This window comes from Tympanuchus pallidicinctus, unplaced genomic scaffold (genome assembly GCF_026119805.1).
Source record: "Tympanuchus pallidicinctus isolate F22 unplaced genomic scaffold, pur_lepc_1.0 scaffold1, whole genome shotgun sequence".
NCBI classification, from domain to species: domain Eukaryota; kingdom Metazoa; phylum Chordata; class Aves; order Galliformes; family Phasianidae; genus Tympanuchus; species Tympanuchus pallidicinctus.
This window is the reverse complement of record NW_026294618.1, coordinates 46,957,617-46,974,432: the sequence shown is the minus strand read 5'-3', so window position 1 is coordinate 46,974,432 and position 16,816 is coordinate 46,957,617. Positions and strand designations below refer to the sequence as shown.

General features: G+C 36.1%; 1 protein-coding gene across 1 annotated transcript in view; it reads left to right on the top strand.

The window, feature by feature from the left end:
* The window catches only part of GOPC (golgi associated PDZ and coiled-coil motif containing), a 33,292-nt gene that overhangs the window by 7,236 nt on the left and 9,240 nt on the right, over positions 1–16,816 (top strand). The window contains exons 2-7 of the mRNA XM_052681775.1: positions 6,526–6,690; positions 12,029–12,204; positions 14,161–14,326; positions 15,546–15,641; positions 16,074–16,238; positions 16,470–16,650. Coding sequence (XP_052537735.1) covers positions 6,526–6,690; positions 12,029–12,204; positions 14,161–14,326; positions 15,546–15,641; positions 16,074–16,238; positions 16,470–16,650 — 949 coding nt within the window. The remainder of the gene's footprint in view (positions 1–6,525; positions 6,691–12,028; positions 12,205–14,160; positions 14,327–15,545; positions 15,642–16,073; positions 16,239–16,469; positions 16,651–16,816) is intronic.

Below are 16,816 nucleotides of genomic sequence, written 5' to 3'. Positions count from 1 at the left end.
CTTTCTCATAACCTTAACTCTTGTCAAAGTTGCACACACAAGGTGTTTTACCAATAACAGAATCAATGGAACTAGTGAAATCTCACTTCTGACTCATTTGTCAGGAAAGGTATTTGTTTTTGGTTTTTTTCTAATGCAAATAGTGAGCACCCTCCTGACTCACTAAGACCATCCAATTTGATCACCCCTGTTTCTCTCCTGTGATGCTTCCACACCATGGCATTCTTTGCCTTTCTGTCCATGCATGGTTTTGTTTGGTAGCTTGGAGCAGAGTCAGGCAGCTCGGTTTGCAGCTTTAACCTGTAATGAGCCTGTTTGAAACTCAAACAGCAATTCAACTCAAATCAGCAGGGAAGGAAGGTGAAATGGAGAGATTCAGTCATACAGATAAAATGGTTGCCTTGTGTAGGGAGCTAACACAGAAATGATCCTGGTTTTTGTCTTTCTTTTTGCTAGACCTTCGATTAAAGACAAATTAAAAAAATCTTTAAAGAATATTTGTTACATTGAAGACATTTAATGACTGCTTGGCTTATGGCTTTTACTCACTGGCAGTATTACTACAGTGGAAGTTTTTTTATTGTACTTAGCTTTCCTTTGCTGGAAATCTGTGTTTTCTAATGTGTCTGTAATGCCTCATCATTTGTACAATACTTAATATGTTCTTAATGTAAGCTGGAAATTGAGATACTGAAAAGTGTGTCATTACAAGCCTCAAAAATCACTTGCTACAATTCAGTGTAGAGAGAATTAAGGTTTTTTTTGTTTTTTTTTTTCTATTTGTTGGGGTGAGTGATGCCATTGCTTTGCACAAATAACATTCGGACCTGTAAGCTTGTTTCCATTTCAGCTATGCTTTGGTTTTAGTTCTCATGTCTGGGCAATGGCCAAGTATTATTTTGTCATATCCATTAAATCAAATGCAACTGTTACTTATTCTGCTCAGAACGTGAAAGACCTTTTCCCAAAACTAAAATCATTACTTGATTTCTTCTGTCAGCTCTCTGCTTGCCCCCCTCTGCAGCTGCTTTCCTTTTCAGAAGTGAGAGGCAGGTTGCTTCTTGTTAAGGTGATATTAATTGCCATCATCCCACTATCCACGATTTTGTAATTCTGGGCTTGCTCCCTCTGAAGCTTTGGGTCTGGGAGCCCGCAATATTGCCATCTTCTGATTCCTCATTCAAGCTCTGCTGATGGTGAAAGCTGGTAACTTGTGGTTTTAGTATGCCATCTGTGTGTTTCCTGTTGTGCCCTTCTATACACAAATGTTTCTGTACTTCCTTTTCATGTTACATTTATTCATTGTTTCCTTCCTATATTTACTTTGTATGTTGTCCAGGGCAAAGTCCACGCTTTTATTCTTTTATGTTCAGAAGTTTGCGTTGCTCTTTTGAGTACAGTTCTGAGATGTTACAGAAATAAAGATAAGATTTTGGGTTAATTATTCAAACACTTTCTGTTTTTTGTTTTTTTTTTTTGAAAGTGCAAGTAGATAAACGTATTTTTCTTTTCTGACCAACATCTGAAGAAATTACAAAGTATGGTATGAAATAATGAGACCTCAGTGATATTTATTTGATTTTTAAGACTCTCCTCTCCCTCCAAATGAAAAATGCCAGGTAAGACGTGAACAACTCAGTGACTGTAAATGCAGGTAAATGCATTTAAAATGAGCGATTATATTGATAGCAACATATGGGCCTATAACTTGTAGCTACTTGAAGAAGAAATGTGAACTGCTAAAGAAGAAGGTCATTATGTATGTTTTGTTGAGAGGTTTGTTTTTGTTTTAATTTTTGCAGTAATACTTTTGAATGATCTGTGGAATAAGTACTTGTTTGTTACTTAGGGCTATGATTTATTTCATTTCCTATGGGGGAAAAAAAAGTCATTTATAAATTCTTGAGTGATTTTCCTTTATACCCGGTTTCAGTTTTCATAGGTGTAAGATCTCAGTGAGATACAAATCATGTTTATAATCTGTGCACTTTAGATCATTTGGAAGACAAATATGTACTGCTGTACTGTTTAATTAATTTGACCAAAATCTGCAGTTTACTTGAGTCACAAACTTATCTCAGAGTTTAAAGGTAAATTGATTACATGCCAGTGCGAAGGTAACGTGAAGCAATTGCTCTTTCTGAAATAGCACTTGTTTTCTGGTACTTGGAGCTAGAGCAAAACGAAACAAAAACACGTGGATTTACCTTTAATTTTTAATAGTGAGGAGAAAAAGGTAAGAAACCACGGAGTAGGTTTTGTACAGCTGACATTGTAATCAGTGTAAATGAGTGGAACAGTGAATACAAAGAAATTAGCAGGCACTTCTCTGATACACTGATTGAGAAATCAGTGATTGTGCTTGAGGACAGTGCTTCAAATCTTTTCCATACTGACTCAGCTTATGTAACTTCTCAGTGCTTTTGGTTAGAAGTCATTACTGAGCTGATACATTTATGGATCTCTGAACATTTCAGAAAACTACTATCTATTGTTCACAGACAAAAGTAATGGGAAAAGTGAAGCATTGAAGCAAATGGCCTGATTCCCTTTCATAGAGAAGAAACTTAAATGTTTTCTAATTGATTTTGGTAAGTTTTGGCTTGTATTTTAAGGCCTAAAACCAGGCACTTCCCATTGCCATTGGTACTTAATTCCAGTTTTGAATCTTGGTGTAGGAAGAGTACAGGAGGACTTCATCAAGTCAGAGACAGAAATGAAAATATCCCAAAAAGCACTGACCTTCCAACACCCTTGAGAATAAAAGGGTAGAAGAGTTGTGCCAATACAGCGTCTTTTGTGTCCAGTTCTCTTCTCACTGCGCTGTAGTGCTGTAAGAAGATTTCCCTGATGGAATCATGCTTCCCTGAGCTGCAGTTCAGTCCTGCTGCTGGCTGTAGGTTGCTTAGTGTATGGACTCACAAATGAGTTAGCAGAGGAACTGAAGTGTTATTCTGCTTATAAATCAATACAATACTGTGTAATACTTGCTAATCAGCACAGTTGTATACCATGTTAAATAAAGAGGATTTTGTGCCTCAGTGGAAGAGGATGAATGATCTGATATTTCCTGCCCATGAATATGAGCAGTTACTGTGATTTTTGAAACTTTGTTTGCTGCAGATTAATTCTTCTCTGTTTGTCCTCTCCTTCAGTACTGGTGGGTCTCAAAAGGAAGGACATCTTCTGCCTTTGCATGACCTGTGACAGTGGTGTTATAATGGTTTTGTTGTTTATATTTTTGGTATATATTTACTATTTATATTCATTCTATTGGATTAGTAGTAGAGGACTCCAGCATCTCTTCTAGTTAAAATGGGAATAAAGTTTAACATTTTATATGTAATATTAGAAATGTAGTAATTTTGCTCGATCAATTCAAAGACTTGTAAGTTTTTGAGCTTTTGAATTAAATTACATATGATTCTTGCTTCTGTCTTGGGACCTTCTAACAGTTAAAGCATATAGTCTTGAAAAACATGTAGCATTTTAGAACATGTAAAAATAATTCCCATGTAACAAATGTTGTGTCTTCAAGTTAACTTGTTGTGCATTACAGTGACACCACATTTATTAACTGTTAGGGGTACGTACTTTGTAGGCATGGTCACACAGAAGATTAATGATGATACATCATCTTTACTATGTTGTTTTTTGTTGTTGTTATTTTTGTGTGTTTTAAATGAAAATAATGTGCTTTCTGTCTATGACTACATATCCACATTTAGGTTATCTTATATTGCTAGCTTTGTGGAAACTCTCTGGTTTAAAGCTGTGTAATGTTAACATTAGAGGAGGAGCTGTGTTTGCTTCCCCAGTGTCAATCTAGAAATATTTTAACAATAAAAGCAGTTATTCTGTTAATAATGCAGATAGAAAATGAACAGCTAGGTAGTTTTTAGAACTTACCAAACATGTGTTTTAGTGATAATCCTTAGTTATGGATTAAGGGTTTTATATAAATATGATGTAGCTACAGCTTCTAATGGTATTTTGAGGGTGTAAAATGACTGTAACTATAATTTAGTTCTGCTGGATTCATATGTCAAGTAAAGTAAGTATTTGAAAGTTGAAAGGAATGTCCTTCTGTTCAAAAGCCTTTTTCTCCCATTTCCTCTTCTGACTGATTCAGCAAGTTAGAGGATGTAAGGATGTTAAACAGACAGCCTTCCCTTCAACCTCTGTCCATTACTGTTAACAAGTGAAAGTTTCTGTTCTCTCTTTACTGATTTCTCCTAAATGCTCGTAACCATGAAGCTAAATGGTCTCCTGTAGGTGTGTGTTACTTTTGCCCCCAGCTGGCTTCTCAGCAAGTGCTAGAGCAGCCTCCAGTGACCTGCTCTATGTGCAGTACATTTATAGGTATATTGAGATGTGTGCGTGGAGGTGCATGACATCTCACCTTCAGTGGCCTTGGTGGAGAGCGCATCTGAAAAGTTGCCAATAAAAGGATTGGTGCAGATGCCTGTGCAGCTTAAGTTTATCCTCGTTTTGCTTGTGCAGGTTGAAACACAATCTTTATAGGGTCTGATATTGTGCTCCTGTGCAGTACCGCAGCCTCATGCAGTGAGTGGTGCTCTCAGAATGCGTGTCTGCATCTGTGATTCTTGTGTTCCTTGCTTCATTTTCTGCCTCTGACTCCTCTCCTGTTTTACTGAGCATCTTTCAGAAGTTAATATATGGAACTGCTGGTTTTCCAGTGAGCTTTCCTTTATAATGTAAACTGAGGGAAGTGAGGATTAAAAACCAGTGGCAGCAAGAGTCGTACTGAAGGCCTTTGTCATGGTTTTATGATTTTGGTATTCCACATCATAACATCATGTAGTGCATTGGGAGTTAAAGAGTTGGTGCTGCAGGTGCAGGCACCTGTCCTGGAAGAGAAGAGTTACTACATTCCCCAGAAGACTGTTTGCTATTCTGTTGCCATTTCTGCTCAGGGGGAGCAGATAAAGGCCTTGGTAGGTCACCTGGCACTCCCTTTTCCAAATCTCACTGTGGAAGGCAATTTCTGCTGTAGAATTCTGTGAAGGTTTACAAATTATTCAGGTTTCTTGTCATTCCAAAGGTTAGAAAGTGAAAGTGTGTGCAGTCAGTTTCTTCAACACAAAAGCTGAATGCTAACCTGATCTGTAGGGGCTCTGTGGAAGTGGTCAGAGATATTATATAATAGATACAGATATAAAAGAGCTATTGAGCTCTTCTGGACAGTTCACTCAGAAGGCAGCAGAGCTCATTGGCAGGGTTTCTCCCACCCTCTTGTCCCTGAGACACTGGGTAAGGCAGAATAGCCAGGGACGTTGTTCTTCATAGCAGTGAGCTGGAGGTTGACTTGACCTGTCTCATCAAGCTGCTGTGTAATTGAAGTGCTCTTGAATCACCTCTGGAAGAGCCTACTTATGTCTGATAATTATGCTGGAAGCTTAAGGAGGCTGTCCATCTAAATTAGATACCTTAATTAGACCCAGTGAGTACTGATATTCATATCCTTTCTGCTTTTTAAAACTGATACGGACCTTTTAAAGCAGCCTAAGGTAATTGGATGGGAAGAGTGTTGACTTGGTATTCAATGTGAATTTGAACATCAGGATAGTGTTATTAAAATATCTAAAATACCTTGCATTAATGTGAGATCTTTTTTTAAGAATTGGTGACTTTTCCATTTTGCTTTTAAGTTCCAGATTTTTGGAAGTAAAAATAGAATCTGAATTTACCTTTAAAGTACAAAACATGATCAAAATTCTCCCCTGGCATCTGCTGTGTTTTCATGGGTAGGTAATAGCTTTAAAGCTTGTAAAAATTGAGGTTATCTTATAAAAATCTACTTGAACTTATGGATAGCAGGTAGCCTGGTAAAAATGTATATTTGTTCTGTTATTCCTGTTACAAGTATGCATGTAGACTGTATTTTAACATTTCAAAAATTTTCTTTTTTTTCATGTTAGAGTTCATGACTGTGATTTTCTACAAACATTTTAGGGACATATTAACTCATGGCTTCTGGTTTGCCTACTTGATTGGCTGTTTCATTTAAGTTGTTGATAGTAGATCTGTTGTGAATTGGGTTCTTTGATTTTAGCACTGCTTTAATAATTCCATTAATATATTGGTCAATATATATATATATTTTTCTGGTAAGATGTAGTTGTATTAAAGTATGAATAGTGCTTTGATGCATGTTGCTATGATTGTAAATCCTATTGTAGTTTTAAATGACAGAATTCTGTCTCAAAGTGGACATCAGCATCAGATGTCGTGGCCTCTGTCAGAAAAATCCAGCTCCTGTTATTTTCACAAGTGCAGTGGTTTAATGCTTGATCTGTGGATGATGGATGCAGTAGAAAATGCAGAGGAAAAAAGCCTGCAAATGATGGAGTGCTTGTGAAGGGCTACAGAGGAACGCATGACAGCATGTACTGTTATTTGTATTATGGCATTTAGCTGTAAAACGTGCCAGCAAAAGATATATTCGTGTGTGTCAGTTCTGATATTATTTCTCTAATTACTACAATGGTTTTTATCTTCCAGGCACAGTTAGTTGATCTGAAGTCTGAACTGACAGAAACCCAGGCAGAGAAAGCAGTATTGGAAAAGGAAGTCCACGATCAGCTTTTGCAGCTTCATGCTGTCCAACTTCAGCTACATGCCAAAACTGGTCAGAATGTGGATTCGGGGGCTATTAAGGCAAAGCTGGTGAGTACAGTGGCTTGAATGGAGGATTGTACTTTCCCCTTTCCTGTCTGCAGCTCTTCCTTGTGAGTTATGAATAAGCTGATTATAAATTTTCATGCTAAAGATGTTGGAGAGAGTTCACTTTTTTTCTTTTTAAAATAAGATTTATTGGTAGTGTTTAGGAACCATTAAAAATAATAAGTAAGAATGTAAGTCAGTTTTACGTAGAACTTTTCTGAGCAGTTTATTAAAGCAAAGTAAGAAAATATTGTGGTGAATTATAATGCTTTTATGGCAGCAGAAGTAGTGAAAGATGATAGCTTCCAATGTAAAAACACAGCCAAATCTTCACATGTTATAAAATAGTCTAGAAGTAAAAATCTGTTCTTGATGTAGCAAGAATATAAGAGTAGGAATGGGATTGTTTTGCCATAGGAGGAGATGGCAGATGATGTCACATTCCTCTCCCTTGTATTTTTTCTTTCAGAATGCTATAGATGCTCTCCATTGTTATATTCCACATACTGTCATAAAAAGACCAATAGACAACTGATAATTTTGTGAAATATGGTTTTGAGAAACTTAGACCTTTAAAATGTATACCAGAAGATAATAGTAATTTAACTGTGGAACTTGTTAGCATTGACTGATATCCAGAGTATAGTATGCCTTGTTACTATCTGCAGCAAAGATTCATACTCTAATACTGATACTTTTAAAATCAGGAAGTGGTGTAATGCTGACTAGGTTCTGATTTCTAACTCTTTGCATAATTCAAAGATTACCATCTAGCTGTTTTTGAAACTGCTTCACAAGTTCCTTCCAAATAGCAAGTCTCACCATCTGTGAAATGTTAAAATAGTCTCTGCTATTTTGTCCTGTTAATTAATGTAAAATAAAACACAGCAATAGGCTCTCAGGCCATCTAGGCTGTTCTCTAAATAAGACTATCCCAAATTCTTTCGGTTTCACATCCAAAGGGTGTAAGTGAATTACAGCTGTATTCTTACATCTACATATTTGCATGCTCAGTATAAAGAATAATATTTTCTGCATTATCCACACATAATTTAGTCTGTATTGAATTATAGCTATAGCTAAAGGTTTTTTAGAGCCATTATTAACTGGACATGTAAATAAGAGTTAGTTAAATACCACCCACATACTCTAAGTGTTAGGCTTCAGGTTTACATGGAGCAAAATGATTAGCCAACCAATTTTTAGCACGTGATTTTCATTCCTAAATTTTATTAGTGAGACTTAACTGCTGAGTGACGCAGTCATACTTCTAATGTGTTTCTTTCTCCTTACTTTGTTAGAAGCAATTTCTAAAGATATATTAAATCTCCATGCAAGTGACCTCAGCCTGTTTCAGACAGCTAACAATAAGTACATTTTTTTCTTGTATTGCTTCAGATTTTATCCATGTTGAAGTTGAATTTGCTAACAGTCTAGGCTGATGTTCTCTCCTTTATTTACACGTAGCTCCTTCTTTTTTTATAGACTTGAGGGCTAATCTTTTGAGGTTTTTTTACTTTGCCTTCAGGGATTTTATAGTTTCAGTGGAGAGAAGCTCACTTTTAAACTCTTGTAGATATATAAAACTTCACAGTTTTCTGTAGCTTGAGCAAGCAAAATTGAACTTTCTTAAATGACAGTAAAAATGAGAAGTCTGAGTTTTAGGTAAATAAAAACTGTCATGCTGACCTTCTGGCAGTTAGAAGTCTCTGTGCCAAAGAGAGACTGTGTCAACAGTGTGTGTGGTGTGAGAAGAAGCTGCTTTTGTAGCAGTTAATTTGCTGCTTTCTTTATTAACTGTAACCGCTCTTCTTTTGTATGTAGATTCTTTATATAAATATGGGCACTATAAGCTGTAGCTTTTAGGGGTGATGTGTTTGCTTAGTCTAAGCATGATAACGTTTTTAGTATGAGAATGGAGTTGCATAATAGATTTATTTTCTTGTGCATAACAATTTGTTGGTTTTTTTTTTGTTATCTCTCACCATCCTGTAAGTCACTATTGTAAAATGCCTTTTGTTATGCTTTCTGAAGTGAAAAAATCCACTGTCAGTATCAAGTACTGTATTATAGAAGACATATTTTTCTGTGATATGTTCAGAAAACTGCCATGTAGCTTATTTACCTATCAGTTAAATGGCTTCTTAAATGTCAGAACAGACAGGAAGTAAATTACCTTCTTCTGCTTTTTCCTCTCAAGTATTACAGTGCTTTTCATGTTATTGTGCTGTTCTTTATAGTTCTTGATATTTTAGCAGAAAGTACTGTTTTCAATACTATAATAAGGTTAGGGTGTTTTTAATGATAATCACAATGAAATACCAAAATTGCTACTAAAAGCAACTACAGCAGTTCGGTTTTTAGAAATTCCCTGTAATAAAATGTACCTGCTGGTAAATTTCTTTTGAAATAGGTCTTTTACTTTAATACACTTTCTTAAAGCTCCAATTACCTGTTTCTCTAATTACGTAACTCTTTTCTTCTGTCTTAAGTCTGTCCTTTCTGTGGATGAATTGGTAAGTATACTGATTGCTCCCTCCCCTTTTTTTAAATGATTAAGTGCTTTTGTTTTGTGTGACAACTTGTATATGTTGGCCTCAGAAACTGGCAAGGCAGATCTGTCTTGTTCCATCTTCCTGTCACTTGGCAAAGTGCTGCGTGAAGAACTTTATTGGCATTTTTAGTTCGTCTGATAGAAAATTCTGATAGTTCTTCCTTATTTTCTCTTTTTTCAGTTCTTTTTATGGGTGTGATTTAATGTATGTCGTGTACTTACCTGTTTAACAGCCTGTAGGTAGATTCTCCTTTTCAGTCTTTCCCAGTGATAGAGTTGAGAATTTTCAAGCAGCTTTTCCACTTTTATTACACTGTGTACCTCAACCTCAATATCATTGCTCCTTTTTTGGTTGGTTTTTTTTTTTTTTTTTGGAAAGCCACTGGTCATCTGATAGCTGTAAGCTTTGATTCTCAACATGGCAGTTGCGTTTTTGCTTTCTTACTTGTTGTATTAGCAGCAGAAAATACAGTTCTCTATATTTACTAAAATTCTGTAATGCTATGAGCACCAGAAAGCAAGAAACACGATTCTTTAACATGCTCATTAAAAAAACCCATATGTTTGGAGTCTTTTATCACATTACACAGCAGTTGCTCAGGGCAAGACTTATCCTTTCAGTACATCTTCTGTGATTCTGTACTGCAGACCTTCAGCTTTTCTTCATATAGTGATCAATTGAAAAGAGTCCAGTGGCTTCTGGGTCACAGAGCAGCAGTCACAGTAATGGAGAAAATAGGAAGAAAACTGGGATTACGTTGTTCCTCCTATTTTAAATACACCATTTAAAATGCATAATTAAAAGTTATTTCACATAGGAAAATAAAAGATGATTTTCTTTTAAATTTAATTTAGATAATGAATGGATGCAGTCTTGGCAATATGTATATAACTAAAATAAATGCTAGCTGCAGGCAGACTCTCCAGCTAATGTAAAATGAGTATTGTGTCTGAACTGCAACATTTCTTACAGCTGAAGTATGTGTCAGATGCAACACAGTGTTTTGGCACCCTTGAATTTCTGTAATTGCCTTCCAGCTGCTGGCAGTAGACATATATTAAAATAGCCCAGAACCATCATTGCAGCAGAGAGAACTGGAATAGTTTTAGAAACTACTGTTCTTCAAATGTAGATTAGCCAGAATTCTTGATTTATGAGTGTACTCTGCAGGTCATAAAAAGGTTTGTTGGAAAGTAGTTGGAGTCATCTCACAAGACAACTCCAAACCCAAGACAGAGACCAGATGTGTCTGTGTGGCAGGTTTTGTAATGTGTGTATCAAGTCAAACCGGATGTGAAGCTGGGTCAGTGTAAGAATTACTGTGCTTGCAAGAATCTCTGTTTCACACTTTCTGAGCAGTGTGCTAGGCAGTTCTTGGCCAATACATAGAGATGTGTAATGTATCTAGTTAGATGAATTGAGTACAGGTGTTTAACAGATGAAAGAGAAGTAGAGTCCACCAAATCCACAGTTGTCTTTCTAGCAAAGGGCTACAAATGCTTACATACATGTTGTGAAAATACCTCTTTTTGGTTTCTATGTAGCAACCTGGCTTAATTGTTCAAAGAGTATTAATACAACCCTTATCTGTTGTTTTGTTATCCACGCTTGGAATAATGAAAAAATACATTCACCATTTCTTAAAAGATTTGTCTTGCCAGTTCTGTAAAATTTTGTTTCTGTCCTGTTGCTTCTTTAGTAGCACCTCATGGTTTTATTTGTTTAGTAGTGTAGTTGATACAAGTAAATGCATTTTAGTGAATTTAGTTCTTATTGCTTTTTCCAGTTGGCAAGCATAGTTAAAATGGAACAGTAATAAATCCTCTGTGTCTGCTGTTTTCGTGGTTTGCTGTTTGCTGAGTTTGTTCTCGCTGCTTTGTAAAAGAGATATAAAACAAGATACAAGAGATACAAGCAATCAAATGAACTCCTCCTGTAGCTGATGTAGTAGGATAATGAGTTGAGTTGAGTGTGCTAATTCCTTTTAGTTCCAGTGATCTGGGTTTTAGAAAAGATAATGGCTATGCATTATCTGTATGTTATGGTGGAGCACTATGGAAGTAATTCTTATTTCCGTAATTCTTTTCTCATGAGGAGGGGAAAGGTAGTGAAGGATGATAGATTTCTTTCTTTCTTTCTTCCTTTTATTTTTTTTGTAATGAAGTTAATTTGTACTTATATCTCTTTAATTTTGTCTGGGTAAGTAGCATCATATATAAAATGTCTAGTCTTATTTTTGTGGTCTTAGGAATCTAATCTGTGGTCTTGGAAATATCCCTGGCTGGACATTTCTTGGTCGTTTGCATGATAATAATGGCCATTTTAAAAACTTACAGAACATTTAAGCATATGAAAAGCTCATTAAAATACTTAAAGAATATTATCCACTTGAGATATGTTGTGGTTTTGTATTAACATTTTTATTTTAAAAATAATCTGTTCTCTCTTATTGGATGAATCTCCCATCTTAACACAAGAAAAGGCAATAATGAGATTCTCTACAGAGAGTGGCAAGAAGTGCTGTTGCTTATTTCAGTCCTTGGACTTTAAGATAGTATATGCATAATGTACAGGAGTTGTAAGCAGGATAAAAATAGTTGAGAGCACAAAGTTGAGTTCAAGGCCACCTTTCCTCGTAGCTGCAGTAGCTGCAGTGACAGAGTCACTTTTATTTCCTGCACGTCCTACAAATAGAATTATTTCACACAGAAATACTAAATGCTCTTTTATTATTAACTTTGATAAAAGCTTTCTGACTTCTTTTTTTATTATTTTTGTCTTCTAAGGAGAGAGAACTTGAAGCTAACAAGAAGGAAAAAGTCAAGGAAGCTCAGTTGGAAGCTGAGGTGAAGTTGCTGAGGAAAGAGAATGAAGCTCTTCGTCGACACATTGCTGTTCTTCAGGCTGAGGTTTATGGAGCAAGATTGGCAGCCAAGTACTTAGATAAGGAACTAGCTGGAAGGCATGTAAAATCAGTCCATGTCCTTAGCATGAGTTTTAGTTGTTATTGTTACAAGACTTCTGTTTAATACTGGAGAGCATATAGCACAATGTGCTTGATCTGTGCCTGGCATTACTTAACACCATGACATCATAACGTAACACCATTAACATGAACAAATATATATAAAGTCACAGTTTTTAAAGGGCTAGAGAGACATAAATAGATGCTGTAGGTTTCTTGACCTTCTATTATTCTGTTACCAAATCAGACTTTTCCTTGTTCAATATCTTCTCCACTGCAACCAGTAAGTGTTCTCTCACAGCATTTGTTGGTTTCTCTTTTCCTAGGTTTTGTACTATGTTCATAAGTGTTAGTGATAAGTATGGTAGAATGACCACAGTGAAGCCAGTCAAAAATCATATTGTACTCCAGAAGTTTAATTTAAAAGATTTAAATTTTCCTGTTGGGTAAATCACTGTGTTACACAGCCTTCATGAGTACATTTTTAAGTATGAGTTATTCTTAGTTTATTTATAAACCTTTGTTTCCTTAACTTTTAAAATTGTTAGCAGGAAGGATACGTGCAGAGGTATGCTCTTGCAAGAAAAGGTTCTGTGACATGTTTATCTAAAGTATACTTGTACTGGTCTCTAATAACTTTAACATATCACTGTGATAGCTCAAGCATGGTAGTGCAGATAAAGTAATGTCAGTTATGCTGGTTTAAATTTGGCAGCATGTGAGTGTGATATTTCTACAACATAACTGCGATAGCTGGCAGTAGATAACTATGGTAAACTTAGATGCATACAATTCTCATCTATGTTAGCAGCATGGTGTTACAATTATGCTCCTATTCCTGAGCTCTCCAGTCCCATTAAGGTCTGCAAGGATCTTTAGTGCCTACACTTAGGGCTCGGGGTGCCCTGTGTGTTGAGGTGGGTTGGAGATACTGTTGTTCTCAGACACCTGGCTTTGCAGCATTGATCTTTTTTTACTCATCCCACTCTTTAGCATCTAAGTTGTCTTTTTATCCCTGCAGAAGTGCCAAGAAAGCGGTACAGAAATTGCCTTCTGTACTTATTTTGTAGAGACAAGAGATGGTTCTTGATGAGGCAGTTCTGATCTGACTGATATTGATCAGTCACTTTATCTCTGTTCGACATCTATCTTTACTATGTTCTTGCATTGTCCATCTAATTGATCATTAATTTGCTTGTTATATTTGTGTAGTGATTCAGCAATATATTAATTCTTATCTTGCCATAAGCACTATTAAATACATTGTACTGAGCTGGCAGTTTGAATCTTTTCTTGTGGGTCTGTTGCCCTTACAACTAGATTTAAATTTCCTCTTTAAAATTTACATTACTTATCCCATCTATTATGTTGGTTTTTTTCTTCCTTTCTTCTTCTTTTTTTAAAAATGAAAAACAAGATAGCTGCGTAAGTCTTCTGAAGACAGTTTTTGGAGCCTCTGGTCATGGGGAAAGCCCAACCACTTCTGCTTTTTGCAACTTTGTGTTTAACAGGTTGTGCTAGTCACACAAATGGTCACTTCTGTAACTCTGTTTATTCTCTTCCTCTGCATCCCCAAAGGCAGGTCCAAAGTTAAGAGTAGTCCAAGTAGGAAGAGTCTTGTATTTGCAGTTAATTAGACAAGGAAGAATCCAAAAATGCTTCACATTACAAAGAAGAGCCATAGGGTTGTGTTCTTGTTGGTTTTTTTTTTATAAAATTTTCTGGATTTTGTGGGGTAGATGAGCTGTTTACAAGCCCTTTAAGCTTATGAAGAATTGTATACATGCATGGCTGTTTAAGTTTAACATGCTCATCATTGTCACAACTTGCAGTTACTGCACTTACACCAGTCACTGCATGACTGCATGCTGTAGTCTGATGGAGCGTAAATTGTACAGTGCACTGATTTTAAGTTGCCTTATAGTGTGTTGTTATTCTCTTTGTCATTTGTAGAGTTCAACAGATTCAGTTACTGGGTCGAGATATGAAGGGACCTGCTCATGACAAGCTCTGGAATCAGCTTGAAGCAGAAATACACCTTCACCGTCACAAAACTGTTATTAGAGCTTGTCGAGGTAGGAATGATCTGAAACGACCAATGCAAGCACCACCAGGACATGTAAGTTGAAAGAGTGACTCATTCCTCTGTAATTTCTGATATTTGAGGAAAAAAAGATGGGAGTTAGTTCTTTGATTTTTGTGCTTATTTGCACTTCACTTTTGAGTTCTTTTAACTGTCACTTTTATATATATGTAATTATTTTATATCGTAAAGTGGTTTGTGTTAGAAGGGACTGTTAAAGATCATCTGTTCCCATACCTGTTTCTTCTCTAGGATAAATAACCCCAATTCTCAGCCTTTCTTCACAGGAGAGGTGTTTCAGCCCTGTGATAATTTTAGTGGCCCTTCTTTTGACCCACTCTTGACAGGTCCATGTCTCTGTTACTCTGGGGAACCCAGAGCTGGATATCGTAGAGGACAGATCCATTCTGAATAGCATGTCTACAGAAGTGACCGTGTGAAGGACAATTCTGCTGCCTTATCTAGGAACACTAAGACCTTTTGAAAATTGTCTCTGCTGTGTGTAGTAATATGAATTTAACATGTGTAGCCTTGGTAGACATTGTCTTAGCTAGCCTAGCACACAAACTGTTAATAATCCCCAGCATTCAGTGCATGAAACCAAACACTTTCAGGAAAGGGCATTACTTTGATTGACCTGTTTTAAATATCTTAGTTGTTCAGATGGATCTTACTACTTATGTTCTTAATGGCGTATAAAATATGCTTTATGTGTGTGCATGATTTTGAGGATATGCACAAATGCAACAGTAAAATAAATACTTGGATTAATTTAGCTTCTTTTCTAGTCTTGAGTTGAATGGCTTATGATATAGTTTGTTTTTAATATAACAAGAATAAACCCTTTTCTGGGACTGTATTGCATCTGTCATTTGATTAGCTTTAAGTTACAATTTTGTCGTACAACATTCCAACAGTGATCAGCATTCCTTTATGTAGTCCCTTTATATTTTTAATATATGGCTGCTTTTCCTGCTTTTGGAAGTTACGTGTAATTACAGCACTCATCACTGAAATAATTGAAATAATTATTCTTGTCAGAAGTGCATAATAAGAAACCTTTTCTGATTTTGTAACCTATCTGTAAGGGGGCACTCAGGATTGACATGCCCTGTGCTGTTCTGTTGCTGATATACTGTCCTTCTACAAATAATTAAAAACAAAAAGGCAGGAATGCATCGCTTTTTGGTTCATGTGTTTGTATTTACAGTTTATTGAGTTTTTATGTGTTTTGTTTTATTTTATATCAAACTAGGATCCAGATGCCTTAAAGAAGAGTCAAGGTGTTGGTCCAATCAGAAAAGTGTTGCTAGTTAAAGAAGACCATGAAGGACTAGGAATTTCAATCACAGTAAATGCTTTATTTTCCATTACAAAGAAGCAGCAATTTAAATTTGCACTTCATAAAATATGGAACAGTGAATATGTCATTAGAGCACAGCAATCAAAAAGGTTGCATTATGTAAATTTGTAGCTATAGTTGTGTGACTTGAAGAATCCAACTCATTCTGATTGATTGTGAAATCCTTAGGTTTATGTAAAACTTAGATGTTCAGTGTTTGTTTTGAGCTTAGGCCCTAAGTTTGAAATTTGGCTGTTCTTCTCAGGGGAGAAGAATTAAGAGAAACATCTCATACCATCTACTTCGATATTCTTTTTGTCCAAAACATTCATTCTTAGTTTCTATAATAAAAGTTGAAATAAGCACATTAAGAACAGCTATTAGAATGCTGGTTTTCTGCCAGTGCACATTTCAGCTGATTAAAATTCTTGTTTTCTGTAGGGTGGGAAGGAGCATGGTGTTCCAATACTGATCTCTGAAATCCATCCTGGGCAACCTGCTGATCGATGTGGAGGACTACATGTTGGGGATGCTATTCTGGCAGTAAATGGAGTTAATCTAAGAGATGCAAAACATAAAGAAGCTGTAACTATCCTCTCCCAACAGGTCAGTTGGGACCTGTTAACAATAGGCAAATTTATGCACTTCCTTTATTCTGCCTATTGAATTACCTTGACTTTTAATGTTTTCAGTCAAACAGATTATTATTCTTGAAGCTCCGTCACCTTACACTGCGTTCTGTTGTGTCTTACAATCTATGAGAAAAAGGCTGGGCCAATATTGCTTCAGTTAAACCTATGTCCCCTTGAATTTATTCCTACTTTGGTTTTATTCTAGAGAGGCGAGATTGAATTTGAAGTAGTGTATGTTGCTCCAGAAGTTGATTCAGATGATGAAAACGTAGAATATGAGGATGAGAGTGGACATCGTTATCGTTTATATCTTGATGAATTGGAAGAAGGGGCAAATTCAGGTTCTAATAGGAAAGAAGTAAATGTGGATGTCAAACCCTCACAAGGTAACCTTTCTAAAAAGTGTTGTATTTAATTGTGAGGTCTCAGTGTGCAAGCCAGTTTCTAGAGAACACTGTTCTTGTATTAATTGTAACATTTATCTTCTGTTAATTCAGTTAACTTACTAGTAAGTTGTAAGCTCTTTTGGTTGGTCCCTTACTCGTTGGCCTG